Below are 26,583 nucleotides of genomic sequence, written 5' to 3' on the forward strand. Positions count from 1 at the left end.
CCCCTTTCTCCATCTCTCTATTGTTTTTACCCTTTCTCTTGGTTGGGATGTGTTTGGGGAAGTGTAGTACTTTTGCATATAAATTCTGTGGCAACTTTACTTATTACAAAATCGATGCGAGTGCATTTGACTTTATCCAGATATAGGACAAAAATTCTTTTGCAATCTTGATTTGTCAAGTACCTCGGCTTGAGGAATTAGATGCAATTTCCAAAGTATAAGCAAAAAATTCCTGAACTTGTGTGGCAATTTCAATTTACGGAGTACTTCACCAAGTAGAGAGGATAAAGTGTGCATTCTCTTAAGTAAAACTTTCTTGAATCAATTTTACATTTTATGTTAGACTGAAAATAATTTGATGTATAGCAGGTAGTCTGCAATTCTTCTTTCTCAAAAAAAAGAAAAAGTAAAAAGGGGTAGGCTGCAACTCTTTCTGGTGCTCCAGGTTTTTCTTTTGGGTGAGGGGATGCAGAATAGATGTGTAAGGATAGAAGTGGAATAATTAGAGGATGAAATGTTGTGCAGCTAGCTCTCATGTGGGTTCTTTGGAGGGACAGAAACAGGAGATTTTTGAAGCAAAGGAAGATGACTCTGTAAAGCTTAGGGTTTATCTTTCATTTTGCTCAACTTTTGGAGTACCCACGAAGTTCCTATAGGCATAGATGATTGAGAGTCTTTAATAAAGAACCATGTTTTATGAACCTATTCTGATTATGAATTATCCATTGTAACGCTGTTCCCAAGAACTAGCAAAGTCAAAACAGCAAAATTCTTGGATCATATCAATGGGTGCACAACTGCATATTTCTCTGGACCATTATAGTGTACTTGCACATATCTATTCAGAGGAAGGTCTTTTCATGATAATCCTCAAACTATAATGATGACTGATGGAAGAAATATGAAACATATAAAAAAATTCTCGCTGATGGAAATAGACCCGACGGAGATACCTCTTGTATACTGGGGTTTCCTCCACAACATCAGCAAAATACTACTTCCATAAAAGGAGTGGAAGTGGAGTAAAATAGAAGTAGCTAAAAGGCATTGAACCCCCACCCAAAATAAACACCCTTCTCTCCGTCTGCTGCCTTTTGAATTACCTTCACTGAGTGGCACTGATGATTGCCTATAGGTTAAGAGGGCCAAAAAGGTGGCGTTGGTTCGTCTATATGACAGAAATAGATGGTTACTGCACAATTAGGGGTAGCATTTATCTTTTTCTCTTCTAACGTTATCTTTACCTCTATTACTTCCACATATTTGTGCTTGCCCTTCATGGAACGTGAGAATAATTTGTATTCGTTTGGTAGTTCTTGAATATAATGGCCAACCTGAGAGCAAATCGGTGGTATACACTAAGAAACAGAATTTAGTACAACGAAGGATCTATCATGCTTATACTTTGGGGAATGTGGTCGAAATTTACTCTTGTTTTATGACCTATATCTACCAGTAAACACTACAGACTTTGACTGAGTTTGTTTTGCAGTTACCTAGTTCTAATTTTTTCCAGTCAAGTGGATCAGCAAGGCATCCTAATGTCTCTAGCAGTCGAGACCCAGTGATTGCTGGGGGTGAACCTGACCTCTCCCGCAATCAGACACTAGACGCAGCAGGCGCACGATCACTGCGTAAAATATTCAATGCTGCACAGAAGACTTCACCAGTTGTGTCCTCAGATCACAAGCGCAGCTCCTCCACAAGAAACACAAACCTAAAGAATTTAGAGTCTGCCATCAAAGGAATAGAGGGTTTAAGCTTTCGATGATGAGGGACTGGATTAGTTGCTCTGCTTTGTCACAATTCCCCTTCTACTGTATATTTTGGCACTGCAAAACACACCAACTTGGTGGAGTACGAGTTCTGATATTAGTTGTTTCCAGCAGGAACCATAAGCAATGCAACCCCCCGCAAACTCACAAATCCCAGTTTATGTTTGTCCATACAGACATACAGTTATAGGCACTTTGCATACTCTTTTTCGTCTCTTATCTCTCCTGTTCATGTTCTATCGTGTTCTTATTTACGTTATGTTGTGAATTATGAAGAGGCTCATGTATAATTGCTGATTTATATGTTCTACAAGATGTTTGATGCTAGCAGATTCATTTGCTTTGGACATGAACAAACTCTTCTTTGTTCAAGCTATCTAAATATCAATCAGGTCTCTGTGTGGTCATTTACTCAGTTAGCAGTCTTAGTGGGCTTTTGTTCATTAAAATTGTGAAAATTGGACAAATGTTGTATTTGTTTTTAAGTTAAAAATGGTATTTGAAAATAGAAGTTGTGTTGGAAAAGTGTGACAATTAAAAACAGTTTTCTGCCTCATTCAAGTAGTAAAAAAAGGTTGCTAGTACAGTCAATCTATGCAATGTAAGAACCAGAAATATCATTCATATAATATGAGTTGTGTTGGCGTTTGTTTGGATAATTGTTACCTATTATTTTGTATTGTATTGTATTATATCGTATTGTAGTATATTATTTTAATGATTACAAGTTTACAACGTTTAGATATATTGTATAGTTCTTTGTCGTTACGTAATGTCACACATTAATAATTTGAATGATAAACCTATAAGAAAAGTAGGAAATGAACTAAATCTACTAGGAAAAAGTACGGTAAGGGATAATATAGAATTATTAAATAATACATAAAGATAAAATGATAAGAAAATATTAGGTAACAACGTGATCACACCAAATCGAGCCTTACATAAAATGAGACTTTCTGTTGTTACCTAACATTAGATTTAAATGATACAGTACATTATAATTTAAGTAACAATAAAAACAAACTAACAATACGATACAATAGGTAACAATCATTCAAGCAAGGTGTTAATCAAAGGTTTTGGGTGGTTAGAGCCTCAAAAAATAGGGAAAAAAAGACATGTTGAAAGCGTCGCCTTCAAAAATAAGTCATTCAAGCAGAATATGAATATCGGATATCGAATCGAATGAAAAATTAAAAAAGATTAAAACAAAAAAAAAAAAGAGGTTGTGGAATTCAGTGAAGTTTTCCAGTACAATGAATGCACATGTTTTGTGGGACTCAAAATATCTGTCTACTGATTCTGTTTTACTCTTTTTCAGCAAAAGACAGACTGCCAATTAAACAATTTATTATAGTACTCTGCATTTAATTATTGAAAGAGACAGCCTTCTTAAACCAATTTCACTCCAACTGTTATTACTCTTTTTATTTTTTGACAAATTTCATCGTTAGATTTTTATTTAGAAAAATGAAAATCCAATAAAAGAAATTAATTTAAATCCTTGTTGAGATTTATTTTCTAAAAAAGAATATGTCCTAAATCCCTTCTTTAAAAAAATAAAATTATCGTTTAAATACTATAAGACAACTTTTGATTGGTAATAAATCAAATCTTATAAATTGAAAGCGGCAACAACTATTTTAATTGGAATTATCAGTAATAGTAGCCAATATATACTGTAATTGAACCAATGTTCTGAATTGATTTCTCTATCTGCCAACAAAAAACTAAATAATTATTAATAAAATTAAATCGAAGAATCGAACCAATGTAAGTAACTACTACCTGTTGTTTTTCATCAATAAAACTCTATTAGTTAAGATTCTAACAAATAAAAAAAAATCACCTAATATTATTGCTTTAATTGGAATTTGCACCTAAAAGGTTCTATTATTATTCTCAACCACTTTATTGATCAGTAGATCGCACCTTGTCAAGTATAGTCAAAATTGGAAGAGGAGAACAATTTGTTACATTAAGATAATGATTTTTAACAAGATCACAACAATCTGAGTTCATGAGACTCTCAGATCATTCTTCATAAAAAGGGGGAAAAAAGAAAAAACTGTCTCTAATTAACAAAAGATTAAATGCGTAATTATGAAAAGACAAATGAAAAACAACCAATTAAGAAAATTACCAACCAACAACAAACATATCCAGTATAATCCCATTGATAAGATTTGAGAACGATAGAATGTACATAGACCTCAATTCTATCTCGTGGAGAGGTAAAAGTTAAAACAGCTGTTTCTGAAAAACCCTCGGCTGATAATTGATGACCACTCACCATAATCCATGTACAACATGATTGCAAGTATTCTTGATCCACTTAAAGCTCTTTCTAAGTGTACCTTTCATCTTACCTTCCACACCATAAGCTTTATATCCAACAACCCTTTTCTTCCTTTGCATTTCAGGATCATTAAAACTCCAATTCTTCAAAGAAGATGATGAAATCACTTTGCTTTTGCTCCTCTTCATCTTCACTTCCTTATAATCATTATTATTATTACTAGAAGTTGTTGCATGTGAATTAGTACTATAACTTCTCAAATCTTGCATACTAATTGGACCTCCCCTTCTTTCTCTTGTTGAGTTTGATCTAAAATTCTCCATTTTGGGACACAACAAAAAGAAAAAAAACAAGGATTAATATCTAGGCTTTGCTTCAAATTTAAGTTTGGAATAAGTATTAAGGATTATTTGGCCTAGGAATAGCTCAATGTGGTGCTTTTAATATTTTTGAGTAGTACCCCCACCAACCTTAAAGGTGTGTGATGACTTTTTCAATGATGCAATGAGGCTGGAAAAATTAAATGTTGTAGCCCACTATTTGAATGTTGATGGCGCATGGCCTGTTAAGTGTATCATTCTTTCACAATCACATGCCATTTGTATAATTGATGGTCAATGTTGACTGTTGTACCAAATAACTTACTTTTTAATCGGGCTCCAATAGGAATACCGAAGGAAAAAAATGAAGAGAAATGATGGATAAGCCTCTAAAAATCAAAATGGTTGTGGTGCAGTGATGAGACTGCTTCACCCTTCGAGCCTTGTGTATGAAAAAAATTCTGTTGGGAGCGTCACTCCCGAATGGGCCATAGTGCAATCCAAATTTAATCGGGACTTCAATGTAGGCTTTCGGACACCGAATGAAAACAAAAAAAAAAAGCCTCTAGAAGTGACTTGATATGACATTATTATTTGAAGATTTCCAGAGTTTTTCAATACCAGAAAACTTGAAATACCTTTTAGCAATTTAATTAACGCTTTGCACATGAAAGTTTGTTTTCACATGTAGAGTTGTACCAACTAATTTATGTTGACATGTAACTCTTCTGTTCCGTTTCAATTTGTTCAATCTTATTTTTATTTTTAGTTTAATTACCAAAAAAATAATTAAATAATTAGTAAATTTTACATACTTTAAAACGCAAGATTCAAAAGATTTTTTTCTTTTCTTTTATTTTATGTCAAGTGAAAATCAGACAAATAAATTAAAATAGAAGAAATAGTATATAATTTTATTCTACTTCTACTATATTATAAAAGAGAGTTTAGGGTCAAGTATAATATATAATATTCAAAATTGGGACTTTTTCCAATCTTGAATATTATATATTATACTTGTGGGACTTTTAAAATTCTATTTTATACCCAAGTATAATATATAATATTCAAGATTGGAAAAAGTCCCAATTTTGAATATTATATATTATACTTGACCCTAAACTCTCTTTTATAATATAGTAGAAGTAGAATAAAATTATATACTATTTCTTCTATTTTAATTTATTTGTCTGATTTTCACTTGACATAAAATAAAAGAAAAGAAAAAAATCTTTTGAATCTTGCGTTTTAAAGTATGTAAAATTTACTAATTATTTAATTATTTTTTTGGTAATTAAACTAAAAATAAAAATAAGATTGAACAAATTGAAACGGAACAGAAGAGTTACATGTCAACATAAATTAGTTGGTACAACTCTACATGTGAAAACAAACTTTCATGTGCAAAGCGTTAATTAAATTGCTAAAAGGTATTTCAAGTTTTCTGGTATTGAAAAACTCTGGAAATCTTCAAATAATAATGTCATATCAAGTCACTTCTAGAGGCTTTTTTTTTTTGTTTTCATTCGGTGTCCGAAAGCCTACATTGAAGTCCCGATTAAATTTGGATTGCACTATGGCCCATTCGGGAGTGACGCTCCCAACAGAATTTTTTTCATACACAAGGCTCGAAGGGTGAAGCAGTCTCATCACTGCACCACAACCATTTTGATTTTTAGAGGCTTATCCATCATTTCTCTTCATTTTTTTCCTTCGGTATTCCTATTGGAGCCCGATTAAAAAGTAAGTTATTTGGTACAACAGTCAACATTGACCATCAATTATACAAATGGCATGTGATTGTGAAAGAATGATACACTTAACAGGCCATGCGCCATCAACATTCAAATAGTGGGCTACAACATTTAATTTTTCCAGCCTCATTGCATCATTGAAAAAGTCATCACACACCTTTAAGGTTGGTGGGGGTACTACTCAAAAATATTAAAAGCACCACATTGAGCTATTCCTAGGCCAAATAATCCTTAATACTTATTCCAAACTTAAATTTGAAGCAAAGCCTAGATATTAATCCTTGTTTTTTTTCTTTTTGTTGTGTCCCAAAATGGAGAATTTTAGATCAAACTCAACAAGAGAAAGAAGGGGAGGTCCAATTAGTATGCAAGATTTGAGAAGTTATAGTACTAATTCACATGCAACAACTTCTAGTAATAATAATAATGATTATAAGGAAGTGAAGATGAAGAGGAGCAAAAGCAAAGTGATTTCATCATCTTCTTTGAAGAATTGGAGTTTTAATGATCCTGAAATGCAAAGGAAGAAAAGGGTTGTTGGATATAAAGCTTATGGTGTGGAAGGTAAGATGAAAGGTACACTTAGAAAGAGCTTTAAGTGGATCAAGAATACTTGCAATCATGTTGTACATGGATTATGGTGAGTGGTCATCAATTATCAGCCGAGGGTTTTTCAGAAACAGCTGTTTTAACTTTTACCTCTCCACGAGATAGAATTGAGGTCTATGTACATTCTATCGTTCTCAAATCTTATCAATGGGATTATACTGGATATGTTTGTTGTTGGTTGGTAATTTTCTTAATTGGTTGTTTTTCATTTGTCTTTTCATAATTACGCATTTAATCTTTTGTTAATTAGAGACAGTTTTTTCTTTTTTCCCCCTTTTTATGAAGAATGATCTGAGAGTCTCATGAACTCAGATTGTTGTGATCTTGTTAAAAATCATTATCTTAATGTAACAAATTGTTCTCCTCTTCCAATTTTGACTATACTTGACAAGGTGCGATCTACTGATCAATAAAGTGGTTGAGAATAATAATAGAACCTTTTAGGTGCAAATTCCAATTAAAGCAATAATATTAGGTGATTTTTTTTTATTTGTTAGAATCTTAACTAATAGAGTTTTATTGATGAAAAACAACAGGTAGTAGTTACTTACATTGGTTCGATTCTTCGATTTAATTTTATTAATAATTATTTAGTTTTTTGTTGGCAGATAGAGAAATCAATTCAGAACATTGGTTCAATTACAGTATATATTGGCTACTATTACTGATAATTCCAATTAAAATAGTTGTTGCCGCTTTCAATTTATAAGATTTGATTTATTACCAATCAAAAGTTGTCTTATAGTATTTAAACGATAATTTTATTTTTTTAAAGAAGGGATTTAGGACATATTCTTTTTTAGAAAATAAATCTCAACAAGGATTTAAATTAATTTCTTTTATTGGATTTTCATTTTTCTAAATAAAAATCTAACGATGAAATTTGTCAAAAAATAAAAAGAGTAATAACAGTTGGAGTGAAATTGGTTTAAGAAGGCTGTCTCTTTCAATAATTAAATGCAGAGTACTATAATAAATTGTTTAATTGGCAGTCTGTCTTTTGCTGAAAAAGAGTAAAACAGAATCAGTAGACAGATATTTTGAGTCCCACAAAACATGTGCATTCATTGTACTGGAAAACTTCACTGAATTCCACAACCTCTTTTTTTTTTTTGGTTATTAGTCCCAAAACATACCATTTATATTATTGGGCTCGTGCATAGCACGGGCAACATTATCTAGTATATATATAAAGAGTACTTCAATAGTGAGTCCTTTGAAGGGTCAGAAGCCCAACTTGTCATATATATTCCCTCAGTCTAATTTTATTTATCGGTTGTGTTAAAAATAAATATTTATTTTTATTTGTTTGATTTAAAAACTCAAAAAAAATTAGTACTTGATTCCTAATTTGCCCTTAGAGCAACTTTCACATATAGCAAACATAAAATTCATATTTGTATGCTATAGCAAAGTTTTGCATAATTACGACTCCATAGCAAACATAAATATGTATATTTCGCTATACATATACAAAAAGATCAATTGTATAAAGTGAGAGGGGAGTGAGAGAGCGAGATCTGGGAAAGTGGCGAGCGAGATCTGGGGAAGAGGGGAATGAAAATATATGTATATATACAATTTTCACGCATTTTATACATTTACGTTTTTGTATAAAGTGAGAGAGGCGAGTGATAGAGCGAGATCTGGGAAAGTGGCGAGCGAGATCTGGGGAAGAGGGGAATGAAAATATATGTATATATACAATTTTCTACTCGTTTTAATACTAAACACTAAACACATTTTATACAATTTGCGTTTTTGTATAAAGTGAGAGAGGCAGTGAGCGAGCGAGATCTGGGAAAGTGGCGAGCGAGATCTGGAAGAGTGGCGAGCGAGATCTGGGAAAGTGGCGAGCGAGATCTGGAAGAGTGGCGAGCGAGATCTGGGGAAGAGGGGAATGAAAATATATGTATATATACAATTTTCTCTCGTTTTATACAAAAACAAACACATTTTATACAATTTGCGTTTTTTGTATAAAGTGAGAGGGGAGTGAGAGAGCGAGATCTGGGAAAGTGGCGAGCGAGATCTGGGGAAGAGGGGAATGAAAATATATGTATATATACAATTTTCTCTCGCTTTATACAAACACAAACACATTTTATACAATTTGCGTTTTTTGTATAAAGTGAGAGAGGCGAGTGATAGAGCGAGATCTGGGAGAGTGGCGAGCGAGATCTGGGGAAGAGGGGAATGAAAATATATGTATATATACAATTTTCACGCATTTTATACATTTACGTTTTTGTATAAAGTGAGAGGGGAGTGAGAGAGCGAGATCTGGGAGAGGGAGAGTGGAGAACAAAATATATGTATATATACAATTTTCTACTCGTTTTAATACTAAACACTAAACACATTTTATACAATTTGCGTTTTTGTATAAAGTGAGAGAGGCGAGTGAGCGAGCGAGATCTGGGAAAGTGGCGAGCGAGATCTGGGGAAGAGGGGAATGAAAATATATGTATATATACAATTTTCTCCCGTTTTATACAAACTACAAACACATTTTTATACAATTTGCGTTTTTGTATAAAGTGAGAGAGGCAGTGAGCGAGCGAGATCTGGAAGAGTGGCGAGCGAGATCTGGGGAAGAGGGGAATGAAAATATATGTATATATACAATTTTCACGCATTTTATACATTTACGTTTTTGTATAAAGTGAGAGAGGCGAGTGAGCGAGCGAGATCTGGGAAAGTGGCGAGCGAGATCTGGAAGAGTGGCGAGCGAGATTCACCAGGAGAGAGGTGAAATAACAACAGTTTGCTATGAGGTACAATTAAATCAAACTATATTTATAGCATTTAATTTGAATTAATAGTTTGCTATTATATACAATTTTCCCTTGCCCTTATCATTAACTATTATTATTTTCTAGTTCATTTTCTAAATCATTAAATTTATTGTATTCAAATGATGATATAATAAAATTATTGTTCTATTTATTTAAAATATGTATCAAGTTAATATTGTACAATTAAAACTAAAAAGAGAAAGTACTAATAAAGAATTAATCAATCACATACATTGAATACCACATTTTTGGTGTATACGATGCATTTCAAGTGTGCCAAGCAAAATTGTGCAACTGACAATTCGAAAATCATTTGTTCTCTTTTTCTTTGTGGATACAGAATAAAAACTTTACCTAAAAAGATCCAAATTAAACTTTGTATAATGAGGTTAAATTTTCATTATAAATGGCAGTAGTACTAATTACAATCACTAGTCGGCATCACTCATTCTGGTTAATTATTGCATACCAAAAGTTAAAATATTGCCAAAGATAAACTACTTTTCTTAGGGTAAATTGCTACAAGCATATTTTCCTGTCCTTTCAATAAACTCTTCATATTATTTGGAGAAATGCCACTCCATAATCACTACTAAAACGTCGCGATTTTCCCATTGAATAATGTTCAGTGGCTATTCCCAAAGACAGATTGATTGAATTAGTGAGAAAAGATAAAACAATATTGTTTTCATATGGAAAAATTAGAAAGTTGTCCACTATTTCAGTGAGAATTTGTTTTCCACCATGCATTTACCTGGTTAGCATAAATTTTTCACGGATTCACGGAGGTAAAAAACATTTGTTTCTAGTAGTGAAAGGTAAAGAGACAAGACTTCCACAAGCTTAAAGAAGAATATAAGATCAATAAACACTCATTAAGGATAATAACAAAAAAAAAAACACTATCAAGACTTCTCAGTTTATCATTCATATTTCTGTGCTAAAACAAGAACACAACATTAATCAAGAACTTAACTACACTAAAAATTAATGCCAAAGAAGTATAAGAATTTGGAAATGAAATAAAACCAAGACCTTACTACATACTGACTGCAAAATTCTTAGCAACATTAATGCCACGGGTGCGTTTTCGATGCTAGATAATAATGGTAGTTTAAAATGATTTCTATACTATAAGCTTGGAAAATTATCTTCTTACTCACCTTATAAAGATGAAGTTTTCAGAGGAGGTCAGCAACATTTGAAGGGAGTTCTTCGATGACCACATTGTAGAATTTTTGAATATCAAACAACATTCTTTCGTCGTCTGTTGTCACAAAGTTGATTGCAACTCCTTTCCTTCCAAACCTTCCACTTCTTCCAATACGATGGAGATAATTCTCCGGCTGAGTTGGGAGATCATAGTTGATAACAAGGGATACTTGTTGTACATCGATACCACGGGCCAACAGATCAGTTGTGATAAGGACACGGGAAGAACCAGAACGAAACTCACGCATGATTATGTCTCTAGTGTTCTGGTCCATATCTCCATGTGTAGCTGAAACCGTGTGGTCACGGCTTCTCATTTTGTCCGTTAACCAATCGACCTTGCGCCTAGTGTTCACAAAGATAACGCTCTGAGTGATGGCAAGTGTCTCGTATAGATCACAGAGCGTCTCAAGCTTCCATTCCTCCTTATCAACATTGACATAGAACTGTTTGATACCCTCGAGTGTCAATTCATCGCGTTTAACCAGGATTCTCACAGGCTTATTCATGAACTTTCTTGTGATGTCAAGGGCTTCTGGTGGCATGGTCGCAGAAAACACTCCTACTTGAACTTTGGTAGGCAGCATTTGGAAAATATCATATATCTGCCAATATAGACACATGGATAAAGATTCAAAATTACTAATTTCTCAAAGTCGGCATCGAATCAAATCGGAGGGAAAGGTCATGAACTCTGTATTTAATTTTACTAATCGTAATCAGCTAATGAAGGAACAAATTCAATTGCTAATTCAATTTACATTATGTCCTTAGGAACCAAATAAATGGGAGGGGTACTAGAGTGTAACTAAACTCAATTGCTAATTCCCGACAATGATTAAGATGACTGGTTAACGGAGTACAAGAACATCTTAACGTCAACTAAATCTGTATCTTCTATATTGATTTCTTCAAAAGAATTAACTCCAGCGATAATCCCAGATTAGCAAACCGAGGGACCTCAAACCTGAATTTGTTCAAATCATATACTTAGGTGTAAAATGCATTAATCTAATTGTAGAGGTTGAAGTACCTGATCCTTAAAACCTCGTGACAGCATTTCATCAGCCTCGTCTAGCACAAACATTCTGAGGCAATCAGGACGGAGGGACTGTCTTCGCAACATGTCAAACACACGTCCAGGGGTGCCAACAACAACATGAACACCAGCTGCGAGAATACGTTGATCCTCCCTGACACTAGTTCCACCTACACAAGCATGGACCTTAACCCCAAGATAGTCACCAAGTGCTCGCATTACCTTCTCAATCTGCTGTGCAAGTTCCCGAGTAGGTGCCAACACCAATGATTGGCATTGAATTAAACCATAATCAAGTTGCTGCAAAATTCCAGAGCAAAAAGTAGCTGTCTTCCCTGTGCCAGATTGAGCTTGTTGAATTACATCAAGTCCCTTGCAAAATGGTACAATACCCCTTTGCTGAATGGCAGATGGTTTCTCAAAACCTTTAAAAGATCACATGCACCAAAAAAGGCGGAATCACGGACAAAATCAACAATGTTAAACCAAAAGAGAAACTTTTTTTCAGAAAACTCTCAACTAAATGGTACTCCCTCTGTTTCAATTTGTTTGTCTAGCTTTGACATGACACGAAGTTTAAGAAAGTAAAGAACACGTTTGAATCTTGTGATCTTAAACATGCCACGTGAAAAGTAGAAATTAAAGAGTTACAAAAAAGAAAAGTAAGACAAACAAATTGAAACGGAGGGAGTACTTCTAAACAAGATGAAAAACAGCTGGATGTATCAAATTTTTTTAAACTACAAATCATGTAAAGAAACAAAGAACTGAAATTTTTTCCTAGACTTGAGAACACTAACTTAAAAGGTTTACATAGTACCATAAGCATAAATGCCCCTGAGAAGATTTTCTTGCAGACCCATAGCATCGAAACTGTCATAAACCTCGTCATATGAAGTAAAGAAATCTTTTCCCTCAGCGGCAAGTCTGCACCATATATAAAATAAGTAATAGAGACAAGTGCAATTTTCAGCATTTAACATATAAAAATTGTATTGATTCAAGGAAGAAATGACTAAAACCACACTGTGCAATGAATATCATGATAACTTACAAATCATTCATCTTAGAATCGAATTGTCGAGCATCAAATTGAGCTCCATCTGTTGCCAAGCGTGCCATGACTGCCATGTACCTTTATGCGTAAGTGAATACTAACACTACAGCAAGTGATAAATCTATGACCATATTAATAAAGGAAGAAACTTGAATCTCGAAATGATCATTTTATTGAGGAACCAAAAGGGCAGGGAGAGACATAAGCTTTTCTTCTATATATGTTCACGAAAATGTCGAAAAATCTACCAGTCATGTATAATTGAACACAAGTATTTTCTTCTATGTCTATATGTGGGCAGACATTTGAATGTAGGTAACAAAATACTTACCCGCACTCAATTTTTACACCAAACTAAACAATTTATTCATAACAAACACAAATCAAAATTAGTACATAGCAATATAGTAACTCCGCCCCTGTTTGCAGTATGAACCAATAATGAATCCAGATTTACATACCTCCTGTTTAATTTAATGGATCTCAAGCATAGTAGATTACATTGCCCTCATAATTACTCGAACCTTAAACTACAGATCTCGTATCGATAACTATATCTTAAAATGAAAAAAAAAAAAAAAACTTGCTCAACAGCTCAAGTTTTGATTAATTTTTCTGGGAAACATAACATAACATTCTTCATTATTACAAGTTATAACTAATGCTTCTTCCAAAAAAAAATTCAACCAAATAAGATCCCAGGATTGTTCGATAATTATTATTACTATATAGAAACAGAGACAATCAAAGAATTAAATGTGTAAGTAAGTAAGATATGTGAAAATTAATGAGGAAAAAAAAGACAAGATTAACGTACTGATTAGTACAAAATTAGGAACGTCGACGGTAATAGCGTTGTATAAGAAAGTGAGAATGAGCTAGCTAAAAATAAACACTTAATTTTTTTGTTTGTTTTTCTGTTAAGAGAAGTATGAAGAAGAGGCAAAGGTCTTTCCATAAGCATATAAAACGGGTCTAAAGGACAGGTGTCAAAACATTCCATCCACTTCCCTTGTTTAATTTTTTTTTTTTATAAAAAAAAGTGAGATTATTTTATTTCCTGTTTGATTATATTAATTAGTTCCGTTAGAGTTAATTTCATAAAATATTTCATACGTTGAAATTTTCTTATATATATATATCTTATCTGCATATACGCAAGTGTTTTAATTTATAGTGTATATAAGTTTCAATACTCTAAGGACCTTTTAGATGGAGAAGTGAATCATTGGAAAGAGTGTTGAAGTTCAAGAGATCGAAAATTCTTGAGAAGCAAGCACCGCTTGTCCAAAAGATGCCAATTTCTTCTAAGGGATGATCCCACTCGATTGCTTGATGGAGTTCATTGAAGGTACAATCAAAGATGAAGTCTAAGTATAGGAGTGCCATATACATTATACTTGGTACTAAATTTTAGCATAATGTTTAGTTGTAAATTTGAGTTTGGTTATACACCCCATACTATTTTTATAGGATATTGGATTTTAGTTTTCTTTTTCATGTTAGCTTATTAGATCTATAGATAAGTTTGGTAGAGTTGATAAGAATAATACTTTCTCTGTGCCTAATTACTTGTCCACCTTTTCTTTCTTAGTTGTCCCTAATTACTTGTTCATTTTGACAAATCAAAAAATGACAATTTTTTTATATTATTATACCCTCATTTAATTACTTTGAAAACTGTAGAACTTCTTGAAAATCTTAAGTTTTTAATTCATCCACTTCATAATTAATAGGGGTAAAATGGTAAACTCACTCTGTCAATCATTATTTTCTTAATACGTATATCAATTCAAAAGTGGATAAGAAATTAGAAACAATAGAAATACTTAATACAGTGTATTAATATATGAAATTAGTAATATAGAATTAGTTCAAAACTTATAATTGCAAATTATAATAGGAAAATTGTATATAATAGCAAACTATTAATTCAAATTAAATGCTATACCATAAGGCGGCTTTTCTTTTTTCGGTATGCCGCTCCGTTCCAAGCTTCAACCCACTGCTCGAGCAACTTGCAATATAGTTTGATTAAATTGTACCTCATAGCAAACTGTTGCTATTTCACCTCTCTCTTGGTGAATCTCGCTCGCCACTCTCATTCTCTCCCTCGCCTCTCTCGTTTTTTATACAAACGCAAGTGTATAAAGTGCATTTGTGTTTGTATAAAAACGAGAGAAAATTGTATATATACATATATTTCGTTCCCCTCTCTCCCCTCTCCCAGATCTCGCTCGCCACTCTCCCAGATTCGCTCTCTCACTCGACCTCTCTCACTTTATACAAAACCGCAAATGTATAAAATGCGTGAAAATTGTATATATACATATATTTTCGTTCCCCTCTCTCCCTTCTCCCAAATCTCGCTCGCTATTCTCTCAGATCTCGCTCGCTCACTCGCCTCTCTCACTTTATACAATTGATCTTTTTATATATGTATACCAAAACAGATTATACAACTGCTTTTTTTTGTATATGTAGAGCGAAATATACATATTTATGTTTGCTATGGAGAGAAATTATGCAAACTTTGCTATAACATACAAATATGAATTTAGTGTTTGCTATATTAGAAAGTTGCTCAATTATAATCTCGAAATAACCTAATGGGCGAACCAAATGAATCACAAGTCCAAAATGGAATATTGGACAAAGCCCAATAGGAATAGGAAATAGGATAGTACAAGGCCCATTGGAATTTTCATATTCCTTCGTTGGTTCCAATGCTTAGCCTAAATTTAGTGTTTGCTATATTATGAATTTAGTGTTTGCTATATTAGAAAGTTGCTCAATTATAATCTCGAAATAACCTAATGGGCGAACCAAATGAATCACAAGTCCAAAATGGAATATTGGACAAAGCCCAATAGGAATAGGAAATAGGATAGTACAAGGCCCATTGGAATTTTCATATTCCTTCGTTGGTTCCAATGCTTAGCCTAAATTTAGTGTTTGCTATATTATGAATTTAGTGTTTGCTATATTAGAAAGTTGCTCAATTATAATCTCGAAATAACCTAATGGGCGAACCAAATGAATCACAAGTCCAAAATGGAATATTGGACAAAGCCCAATAGGAATAGGAAATAGGATAGTACAAGGCCCATTGGAATTTTCATATTCCTTCGTTGGTTCCAATGCTTAGCCTAAACAATTTTCTTTGTCATCTAAGGTACTCTCGATCATCTTTGTCAATCACTTTCTGAAACCCTAGATCTCGGTCACCATACTCTACTGCAAACCATTTGCAAGGTTTGATTCTTATTTTCTCTCCTTTTGTTTAGTTTTTGGAGAAATTGGTTTGTTATGATTTAGATCTTATGGAACTGAATTTGCTACTGTTTCGCACCTTCATGCTACCATTAGAAGCTGTTCAAGTTTGAATCACTGGTCCAATGGTGAAATTTTGATTTTTTTTGTTCGTTTTGAAATATTCGCTATTGGATTATGTAAAAATTGATGCGGAAAAAAATAGTAGAAGTTTGATCGATGATCAGGATTCTATTGACAATGAGGAATTCAGCTGAGAAAACAGCTTGCTATTATGTTTTTCTCATTAACAGTTACAATTGAGCTCATTTTACTCGGGAAACCTAAAATTTTATTTTGATATTAGTGCGGCATTTAGATAGGTTGATACATACAAAAGTATAATAGTTCTTGTCAGGATGTGTTACAAAATATTGCGAGCATGACATACCCGCTGCCTTCAGAATGTTGCGAGCATGGCAGACCCGCTGCCTTCTGCTCCTATTATATGCGTAGAATTGTTACATACACGTATAGTAGGTCTGAACCCATTTCACAAAGAAGTAGTGGGTGCAATGGTACGCTGTATTTTACTGACTTAAAATCCTGGATGGGGATTTGTGGAATGTTTTTAACGCTTATGGTCTCTGCCAGCATGTGTGCTGTAAATCGCTTATAGATTTGCTAATATGTTCGTTCATGTGTTATATACTTAATGCTGGATTTGATAATTTGTTTTGTTATTGCAGAGAATAATATCCCCAAGTTGGTAAAATGGCTGACGATAGTAAGGCAGCTGAGAACCATAACCTCACTTCGGATAGTAACTTATCTTCAGAAAGCGGTAATGAGGTATCAATTGATTCCTTAACACGAAAGTTACAAGAATCTCTCTCATTGCCGAAGAGGCATAAGTTTTGGGAGACCCAACCAGTGGGCCAGTTCAAAGATCTTGGAGATGCAAGCTTGCCTGAAGGTCCTATTGAACCTCCAACACCCTTAACTGAAGTTAAACATGAGCCTTACAATCTTCCTAGTCCATATGAGTGGACCACCTGTGATTTGGACTCGGAAGATATGTGTAGTGAGGTATATCTTCTGCTAACAAACAATTATGTTGAAGATGATGAGAACATGTTTAGGTTCAATTACTCAAAGGAATTTCTTCGATGGGCACTACATCCTCCAGGTTACTATAAGAGCTGGCACATAGGAGTCAGAGTGAAGACCTCAAAAAAATTGGTTGCTTTTATTACAGGGGTACCTGCAAAGATACGTGCTAGAGATACCGTCGTGGTCATGGCGGAGATAAACTTTCTGTGTGTTCATAAGAAGCTTAGATCAAAGAGACTTGCTCCTGTCATGATAAAGGAGGTCACAAGGAGAGTTCACTTGGAAAACATTTGGCAAGCTGCTTATACAGCTGGGGTGGTTCTTCCAACACCTGTATCCACATGCCAATATTGGCATAGATCTTTGAATCCAAAGAAGCTTATCGATGTCGGATTTTCTAGGCTTGGTGCGCGGATGACAATGAGCCGCACAATAAAGCTTTACAAGTTACCTGATCAGACCGTCACACCTGGGTTCAGAAAAATGGAGCCCCATGATGTTCCCGCTGTTACTCGGTTGCTTAGGGATTACTTGAAGCAGTTTGTGGTTGCACCTGATTTTGATGAAAATGACGTGGAGCACTGGCTTCTGCCAAAGGAGGGTGTTGTTGACAGCTATCTGGTTGAAAGCCCCGAGTCTCATGAAATCACTGACTTCTGCAGTTTTTACACCCTCCCTTCATCAATTCTTGGTAATCAGAATTATTCCACTCTGAAGGCTGCTTATTCTTATTACAATGTTTCAACTAAAACTCCATGGATTCAGTTGACGAATGATGCTCTCATAGTGGCTAAGAAAAAGGATTTTGACGTTTTCAATGCTCTAGATGTTATGCATAACGAAACTTTCTTGAAGGAACTAAAGTTTGGCCCCGGTGATGGGCAGCTCCACTACTATCTCTACAACTATCGAATAAAGCATGTTTTAAGACCATCAGAACTTGGGCTTGTACTGTTGTAGTTTGTGCTCGGGAGATAATTACCTGCCTGGGAAGCATTTATTTTTTTTGATGTGCTCGGTCTCATTTTGAGCCCCCCTAATTGCTCTGTTAAACTTTGTTTGCATCCATGAATAGATAAAAGGCATAAGTGTGAAACTTCTGAACATAGTCTTTGCACTTAAATTGATTGTACTTTATGATGTCTGATCTTACATAGTTCATCCATGTTGATCTCAAGATCTTAAATATTCAGAACCATGGATAAAGAATTTTTTCTCTTACCTTATTTCTTACCAACTGTCATCTTTTGCACAACTACGGAATCAATTCTTTTCTTGAAATTTTGAAAATGTTACACCAAATACATTGAAAAAATTGGGCCACTCTGGTAGTGTTCCTGTTATCTGGAAGGTAGGAGATTAATTGTGAACAAAGTATAAAGTTTAATGCAAATCTTTCCTCTTGTAGTGATACTTTTTTCTTGTTTAGTTTTACTTTGTGTTGCTTAGAATGTATAATACTTCTTGCAATGCTTAAAATTTTACACCTTCATGATCCTTTAGCTGCAAGTTCCTAAATTAATTACCTAGCAAGAATATATGTTTTTTACATGGGATGTCCATTTTGCCCTACTTACATGAAAACGTGCTTAAAGTGGAAAAGAAGATAAAAAGTCCGTTTTGGTTTGATGATAAGCAAATAAGCATCAAGAGTTAAAAAGTACTTTTTGCATTGAAACTGATTTTACAAACTTGCAATGTGATTTCTTTACCCCAACTGCGCGTTGGTTTACTTTTGCCTTTGTCTATTGTCAAAGACAATTATTGTTTCCATAGGCTCAATGAACCAAGATTCACAAAAAATGACGATTTCATTAGAATATCAGTTTTTGTACAAGAATTCCATTTACTTTGACATTCACTGGAATCAAAAAAGTATTTCCCTGTTTCCAAATTTACAACGGGGCGCTGTGATGGTGACTATATATTGTATCTCTGTACATTTAGTATTCACAGATTTTCTGGACTGAAGAGGCCAAAATATGCTTGAAAACTGAGGTGGTGACCAGCGGTATCACCTGAATGGCATCAAAATTGAGATATTAACATATTTGAAAACAATTCATGGAACCCTAGTCGTCAGGGTTAATGGAAGGGGGGAAATTTTTCAGAAACTATTTTGTAAGTAACTAATGAAGGCTTCTGGTAATCATTACCTTGTCAATAGGTACAAGAGCAGTTATGCTGCTTTATCTGATTGACTGTCAGAAATGCTGTTTCTTACTTCCTGATAGAAAAAAAGGACATAGAGCAGCTTAAGTACATGTAGTATCCATTTGATTAAAAAGGGCAGCCTGGTGAACTAAGTTCCGGCTATGTGTGGGCACAGGGGAAAGCCGGACCACATTGAATGCGTATAGTATTCAGTCAATGCCTATGTCCGAAAAGTATGAGCAGTTTCCACTCTGCTCGTACTGAATACAGGTAATTCCCCGCCACTTGCTCAGCATTTTAATAGAGGGACAGCCAGTGGTGAGGCCATTTGACCAATAAAATATAGGGACAAGAAGCTTGAAATTAAAAAGGGTGAAATCAGTGGCTAATCTACCTTTTCAGCCTGAGTTAAGACAAAGGAATGGTCTCACTCAAGAGGAATGCACCTTCATTAAATGAAGAAGCTGAGTGATTGACATCGAATAAGAGGTGTGATCAAATTATGTTATATTAGGGGTACCTGGGCCGAACATAAAATGAAGCTTAAGTTAAGGTAACATACCTCACTCACTGCTAAGCTCTCTTGTGAACTTGAGGGACGTAAAGTGAGCAGACCTCCAGGTCTGTAGTCTAATGCAATGTTTTTTAGTCGTTTCAATTCAGGCAATATGACTGAACCAAGGTCTGGCCTGTCCTTCCTCCTGAGTTCGCAACATTTCAGAGACAATTTAGCAAAGGATAGCGCCTCCTCCAAGGGCCAATCACTCACTGATGGATCTAGTATATCATCAAACTTTCCTTTTTCAATTGACCTCTCAACATGGTGCGTCAAACCCATTGGAGGCCTTGCTGTAATTATTTGTAATAACATGATTCCCAAAGAGTAAATGTCTGATTTTGTATTCAGCATCCCAGTCTGTTGATATTCTGGGTCAATATAGCAAAATGTCCCAGCAGCTGATGTCATGAGACACTGAGTGAATCTGCCTGAGACAGACGCTGGAACTAATCTGGCTAGGCCAACATCACTAATCTTACTTTTGTAGTTAGCATCCAAGAGAATATTAGCAGGTTTGAGGTCTCGATGCACGATGGGTTCTGGTTTTGTTCGGTGAAAGAAGTGAAGAGCAGCAGCAATTTCTGCAGCTATCCTGAAACGAGCAGGCCATGGTATAGGAGAACTTTTGTCCTTGCAGAACAGCCTATCCTCTAAGCTGCCATTCTCCATACATTCATAGACAAGGCAACCATACTCCGGACATGTTCCCAAGAGAAGAACCACATTTGGATGTCTCAAGCGGCTTAGAACCTCAATCTGCAATAAAAATAGGCACCTACAACTGTATTGGATTTCCAAAAACATCTGTGTTATCTGTAAACATGAAAAAGTACCTCTTTCTGAAACTGTATTTGCCCCTGCGTGATGTCCGACCTTAGAACCTTAATAGCAACTGAAGTGTGATCCAGATAGCCTTGGTACACAGGACCATATCCACCTTCACCAATCTTCTGTGAATTGGAGAAGTGGTTTGTTGCAGCTTCAATTTCATCTGTTGAGTATCTCCTATAGCAATTTTCACTGCCGGCAAATGCATCTTGTGCTTTCTTCTTCTCTTCTGCTTCATGCCGAAATTTCTTTTCTACACCCTTTCGCTTCTTAGATTCCAATTCTGCCATGTGTTGTGCCATCTGTGCTACTTCTAAAGCAGCTTTGCATTTTTGCTTCTCCTTTTCCAACATAGCATGTGAAGCCTCAGGGGCCTCCTTGGCTTCTTCTAAGTTGCATGTCTCTTTTGTCGTTGAACGATCAATCTCTCTTGCCTTAAAAAATATGGAAAGTAAGTTGCGTCTAAATGTGTAATTATATGGAGTAGCGAAAATGAATAATTCAGGTGCTGACAAAAATATGTGACTGTCGAACTCTGACCTGTCGTCTACAGATTCCATTGTGCAAATCCAGGCTTTGCTTCAGTTCAAATTTTAGCCTTTTCATTTCCTCCTCCAACTCATCCTGTATTGCATGTAAAAATGAGGAAAGAATAGCCAGTTGATCTGTGTTAACTACAATCTTTCAGGTCACATTATGGTGCAGTTTTTAGATAAGCTCAAGGACACTTAAAACTTAAATATCTTGCGACAATGAGTAACGTAGATAGGCCATAAGATTCAATCTACAACTAGACTGCCCATATTGGTTTTCGATATAGTTTTTAAAAACATAGATTTACTCTCACAAAATAAACTGAGTACTAATGCTGTTATCTAATCATGTGATAACCATTACCAAGGAAAACACAGGAGCTTAAAACTTTAATTGGTATTGTGACTTAATTGTCCACTGCACAACTATCTCCTAGCTATACATGCCCATTTGGACAGGGTTCTAGCAGAATAGTTGCTTGTGGATTCCCTACAAAGAAAAAAGTAGACGACATAGCCTTAGATGTTTGCTGCTGTAGTAAATAGTGTAATAACAAGTGATCTGCAACAGCCAAAATGGTTTGTGAAACCAAGGTTTAGGCTTTTAGAGTGGTTCAGTTTTTGCCAAATCAGGGGAGCATATTTGAACTTACTGCATTTTGGGAGGAGATGGAACACCTAGAAGCATCTGAAACATTATGAGAAGAGTCCGAATGCTCAAAGGACATATCAGAGAAACGGTAACTTGAGGAGCTTGAAAGATTACTCGAACCAGATGTAGAGTAGAATGAATTCTCTTTAGGGCGCATGCGAAGATTTAGGTTATTGACTTTGTGCTGGGATGGAGGTAGTAGGCTACCAAGATGTCTATCATGTAGTATTTTAGTAGTATCCATATTTGAATTCATAAAAGCCTGGGAGGAATTTTCACTACTTCCAACTAGCTCTGTGGGTGGTGCCCATTCACCAAAATCACCACTATTGCCCCACGATGGGATCGGAGTAAGATTCTTGCAGCCAGGCTGCCTCGTTAGTTGAATTTTATTAAATACTTCACCGATAGTGCTGACAGATCGATCAGGTGAAGGATTCCTGCTGCTGTGTTGGCTGTCCGACCATGCCTTTGGTGTACGCTCACTAGCACTGCTGTAATTTGGTGAAGTACCCTGACTTGCAGGATGCCTATCTGAGGCACTACTGCTATCAGAAGATATGCTCCGGCTGCCAGCATCAATAGGTTCAAAGGTCCCAATACTTCCCCAACTCCCCTGGCTGAAATATTGTATATTAAAATCATGAAGTAAGATGTTATGACATACAACAACAACCCAATGTAATCCACAAGTAGGGCCCGAGGAGGGTAGTGTGCAAGCAGACCTTTCCCCTACCTGGTGAAGGTAGAGAGATTGTTTCTCATAGACCCTCTGCTCCCAGTAAAGCGTAACACAAATCAGTAAGAAAAGAAAATACAGTAGTGAAGAAGTCATGTAGAAAAAAGGAGAAAAGAACTGTAGCAACAACACATAATAATGACAACTGAAACAAAGGAATGTTATGTCATACATGAAAGAGGAATAATCTTCTGGAATAATTATCTAAAGAGTCTTATCAGTACCTTAGAACCATGATGAACCTTACTTTTAACAACCATGGGAGGTTTTGTGGATAGACTTACGGAATATGACCTCGAGAAATTGGGGAATTGTGTGAGAATCCTGTTTGGCTGGAGCTTGCTTTACTGCTAGGAGTGGCAGGTTGACTTGCTGACTTAAGTTTTAGAACTTTCCCCCTTGATATGGCATAGATTGAGCAGAATTCAGGCACAGATCTGGATAAAGAGCTTGGCACATCTTGAATTTTAAATGCTCTGACATAGAAAGCCGAGAATTAGAACTCTTTATTAACTACAAAGAAAAACCAAGGAAGCACTTGATGCTCAGACCCTGCTAACATACTCTAGACGAAAAACTAACACCCACTCATACCTTGTAAGGGCATTCCGGGTTGAAGCACCAAAGACGATGGTGGTGATGAATTTCTGAGATATATACTCGGTTAGTGCTTGTGCAACATCAGTGTCCTGGAGAATCACTTCCTGTGCCTGAATCTGGAATGATCAAAGTAATCACAGAATGCTCACAACTGCATAAATTCTAATATCATGTTAAGTTGTAACCTTGTGATTTCAAAGATTTGTGGATCCTTTCACCTCAAAATATGAAGAACACTGTTCAAGTATTCACTTTTTTTCCTCACAGACTATAACTAAAGCCTGAATATCATGCTAATTGCTTTCAAGAAACAGAAAAATCCCAAAATTAAAATAAGGACTAACAATTTTCAATCGAACTACAACTTAAAACATCTGATCCTCTATTATCCCTTTTGGCTTTTCTTCATAATCCCACTAATTGAACTGAAATATGAATAACACTTCTTAACAACAGCAACAATAACATACTCAGTCTAATCCCACGAGTAGGGCCGGGGGAGGGTAGAGTGTACTCATAGACCCTTGGGTCAGTTAAATCAACAACACTGCTTAAAAGAGACCAATTAGATTTAAAAATAAATAAATAGATGATTTCAAGGTTATTACCCCTTTTCGAGCACAAATTCCACGATAAGGAAGGAAGAACTGCTGCATTTCAGCCATTGTGGGAGAATGACTAGCAACTGTGCTTTCTGTAATGTATGAAAAGATGAACATAAATGCTAAGTGTTAAATAGATAAAAAAAATTAAGATCTCGACGTTAACATTAGATTTTATACATCAAATTTGAAGGCATTGCTCCTCTTTTATTTTGCTTTTTAATCAATTCCTTACAAGTTAGCTTAGCAAAACACAGATTAATCAAGGTTGTAACAGGCTGTGCGGAGCCAGGATTTTCAGCAAGAGGATTCAATATATAAAAATATATAACACGAAGAAACCTTATACTGTGATTTTTTTTTACCAAGTGGTTCCCCTGCGTTACCCTGGCTCCGCCCTTGGCAGCAGCCAGCCGGATGACTATCAACATGAAAATTATCGAAATAATTATCCAGAATCCAAATAATTGCCCTAAAAAAAGTTTAAATTGAGGCATAATACATACGGGAATTGAGATTTTCGTTATGGAGATGAACGTGTATAAGGAGGATTTCGCCATTCTTCTTTACAAGGAGGTTATCAACCGCCCAACGCACAGCATGTTGGCTATTTTTGTCTCTGTCTATGGCCACAGCAATCATGCTATCACTCCTTTTCATGATCCGGCGAATCTAGGATTTATAATCCTAGCTGAGTATAATGTGTGCGTATATATATTTACACAAGCATTAATTTTTATTTTTTTTGGGCTTATGTACTTGTGAATCGAGGCGAAGCAATGGATTCCGTGAACCGCTCTAGATCCACCTCGCCGGTACCGGAATCAGCACCGGCAGCCGCTTGGTTTGGTCGTTAAAGGCGGAACACAGCCATGAATGCACCGTTGTGCGCCGCCGCGGGCACCACCAAAAGGAAACGGAAAACTTGTTGTTATTGATATTCTGAATGGTTTGGGGAAAAAATATATGAAAATGATAGAAAGAAGGACGTTGTGTTTTTGATATATGGGATATAGTTCTTCGTTGCATGCTCTAAATTTTAGGAGCCAATTTCAAAGCTTCACCTCTCAATATTCCAAATCATAATTCATAATGTCACTCATATATTTGACTCCCAAGTTCCCAAACCAAACTGTTTTAAACAAGAAATAGAGGAAGTGTAAAGCTGGTTAGAAGCGCATTTGTAAGGTAGATATTAGTTTTTTCTCTTGTACCTTCATCTTTTCTTTTTAGTCCGTCTCAAAAAGAATATTATCTTATTATAATTAGAAATATTTTAATTTTAAAATATCCTATTTACCTTGAATGAAATGATTTTCAACCACAAAAATATCTAAAAATTGTTTTAAATCACAAATTTCAAAAATCATTTTTTTTAAACATTGTATCAAATCAAATGGTACCACACAGATGGACAGAAGGAGTATTAGTTATGTGAATTTCATAACTTTTTTTTTATTGAAGTGTTTCTTCGTGTGTAAAGTTGAGAAAAAGGAGAATGAGTTTGTCCGACACATGGGTTAGCACCGTTATTTTTAAAAGGAAAAAATGACAAATATACCCCTGAACTATCGTAAATTATGGGTAAACTTACATAAATATACTATAAATAAAAAATATTTACCATTTATAGCAATAACATATTTTTTTCACTTGATCACTTTTAATACATTTATAATACACTTTTAATTCATATTACAAAGAACAATTTATTATTCACATATAATACAAGTTTTATTGATGGATAATACATTTATCACACATTTTAATACACTTATAATATAATGTGTCAACTTCTTACCAAACAAGCATAATATATGTTTAAAAACAGTTATAATACATATATATTGTATACTTAATTCACTTTTAATACATATTGCAGATATAACATAGTATTACTATAAATGGTAATAAATAAAAAGTATCGCTAAAATCAGTAATTATTTATTAAAAGGCAGCCATCCAAGTAATTTTTCCTAAATGTATGCAGATACCCTTCGTCATACTTTTGGGACATTGGTGTCCCTGCCGTTAAAAAATTAGAGCATATATGTCATTCACTCTAACGGAAGACTAAATAGGGACATGTGGCGCAATCTTATCCGTCGATCCGATATTTAATAAATGTCGGGCCGGTGGATAAGATTATGACACATGTATGTTCATTAGTACAAAGGGTATATAGGCTCTAGTTTTTGGACGACAGGGGCACCAATGTCCCAATAGTATAACGGAGGGTATCTGCATACCATTTACAATAGTTCGGGGGTATATTTGTCTTTTTTCACTTTTTAAAAACAGGTTACGTTAGGAAGACCAAAAGTGTTCCATTTATGTAAAGTCAAGGGATTAAATATGCTTAGAGATATATTCCCTCCGTTCACTTTTATTTGTCATATTGCATTTTTCGAAAGTCAATTTGACTAATTATCAAAATTAAATTAGATTCCATTAATTTGATATTTTAAATAAAAAATTTAGATATTAAAAAACTATACAGAAAGTACTATAAATTGTAAATTTTTTTATATCAATATGATGGAAAAATATATTGTAAAATGTTAGTAAAAATGGAATTAAATTAAAAGTGGATGAATGTAGTATTTGTTAGACCCAATGCAGGAATTAATGCAAACTAAATAGGGATATTCTAGTAAATTACACCTTATTCCTTATATTTAAAGG

General features: G+C 34.8%; 4 protein-coding genes across 4 annotated transcripts in view; 2 read left to right on the forward strand and 2 right to left on the reverse strand.

The window, feature by feature from the left end:
• The window catches only part of LOC102590454 (casein kinase I isoform delta-like), a 7,942-nt gene extending 5,760 nt beyond the window's left edge, over positions 1–2,182 (forward strand). The window contains exon 14 of the mRNA XM_006357329.2: positions 1,493–2,182. Within this exon, the coding sequence (XP_006357391.1) occupies positions 1,493–1,771 (279 nt within the window). The 3' untranslated portion in view covers positions 1,772–2,182. The remainder of the gene's footprint in view (positions 1–1,492) is intronic.
• An 8,373-nt stretch (positions 2,183–10,555) lies between these two features.
• LOC102590803 (eukaryotic initiation factor 4A-8) lies at positions 10,556–12,955 on the reverse strand. The gene is made up of 4 exons (XM_006357330.2): positions 12,864–12,955; positions 12,630–12,736; positions 11,804–12,234; positions 10,556–11,375 (listed from the first exon to the last, which is right to left on the reverse strand). Exons 1-4 carry the CDS (start codon positions 12,938–12,940, stop codon positions 10,740–10,742), a joined length of 1,251 nt encoding a protein of 416 aa, XP_006357392.2. The 5' UTR covers positions 12,941–12,955; the 3' UTR covers positions 10,556–10,739.
• A 3,037-nt stretch (positions 12,956–15,992) lies between these two features.
• Positions 15,993–18,419, forward strand: LOC102591155 (glycylpeptide N-tetradecanoyltransferase 1-like). Its single transcript, XM_006357331.2, has 2 exons — positions 15,993–16,121; positions 16,868–18,419. The coding sequence occupies exon 2, from the start codon at positions 16,893–16,895 to the stop codon at positions 18,189–18,191; it is 1,299 nt and encodes a 432-aa protein (XP_006357393.1). The 5' UTR covers positions 15,993–16,121; positions 16,868–16,892; the 3' UTR covers positions 18,192–18,419.
• Positions 18,420–19,043: 624 nt separating this feature from the next.
• Positions 19,044–24,998, reverse strand: LOC102589918 (U-box domain-containing protein 35-like). Its single transcript, XM_015313401.1, has 10 exons — positions 24,405–24,998; positions 23,905–23,990; positions 23,291–23,412; positions 22,981–23,172; positions 21,938–22,577; positions 21,313–21,453; positions 20,778–21,206; positions 19,948–20,700; positions 19,388–19,458; positions 19,044–19,249 (listed from the first exon to the last, which is right to left on the reverse strand). Exons 1-9 carry the CDS (start codon positions 24,556–24,558, stop codon positions 19,411–19,413), a joined length of 2,565 nt encoding a protein of 854 aa, XP_015168887.1. The 5' UTR covers positions 24,559–24,998; the 3' UTR covers positions 19,044–19,249; positions 19,388–19,410.
• Between the last annotated feature and the right edge of the window lie 1,585 nt (positions 24,999–26,583).

This window comes from Solanum tuberosum, unplaced genomic scaffold (genome assembly GCF_000226075.1).
Source record: "Solanum tuberosum cultivar DM 1-3 516 R44 unplaced genomic scaffold, SolTub_3.0 scf00246, whole genome shotgun sequence".
NCBI classification, from domain to species: domain Eukaryota; kingdom Viridiplantae; phylum Streptophyta; class Magnoliopsida; order Solanales; family Solanaceae; genus Solanum; species Solanum tuberosum.

What these genes read in the sequence shown, in the direction of transcription:
- LOC102590803 (XM_006357330.2), bottom strand. Translation starts at nt 12,940, where the DNA reads ATGGCAGTCATGGCACGCTTGGCAACAGATGGAGCTCAATTTGATGCT. An exon ending in GATTCTAAGATGAATGATTT is followed by an intron (nt 12,737 to 12,863) that starts GTAAGTTATCAT and finishes TATATGGTGCAG; the next exon opens with ACTTGCCGCTGAGGGAAAAG. An exon ending in CAGGGGCATTTATGCTTATG is followed by an intron (nt 12,235 to 12,629) that starts GTACTATGTAAA and finishes GATCTTTTAAAG; the next exon opens with GTTTTGAGAAACCATCTGCC.
- LOC102591155 (XM_006357331.2), top strand. Translation starts at nt 16,893, where the DNA reads ATGGCTGACGATAGTAAGGCAGCTGAGAACCATAACCTCACTTCGGAT.
- LOC102589918 (XM_015313401.1), bottom strand. Translation starts at nt 24,558, where the DNA reads ATGAAAAGGAGTGATAGCATGATTGCTGTGGCCATAGACAGAGACAAA. An exon ending in ATTTCTCGAGGTCATATTCC is followed by an intron (nt 22,578 to 22,980) that starts GTAAGTCTATCC and finishes ACAATATTTCAG; the next exon opens with CCAGGGGAGTTGGGGAAGTA. An exon ending in AGAGCTTAGCAGTGAGTGAG is followed by an intron (nt 19,459 to 19,947) that starts GTATGTTACCTT and finishes TTTTTCTATCAG; the next exon opens with GAAGTAAGAAACAGCATTTC.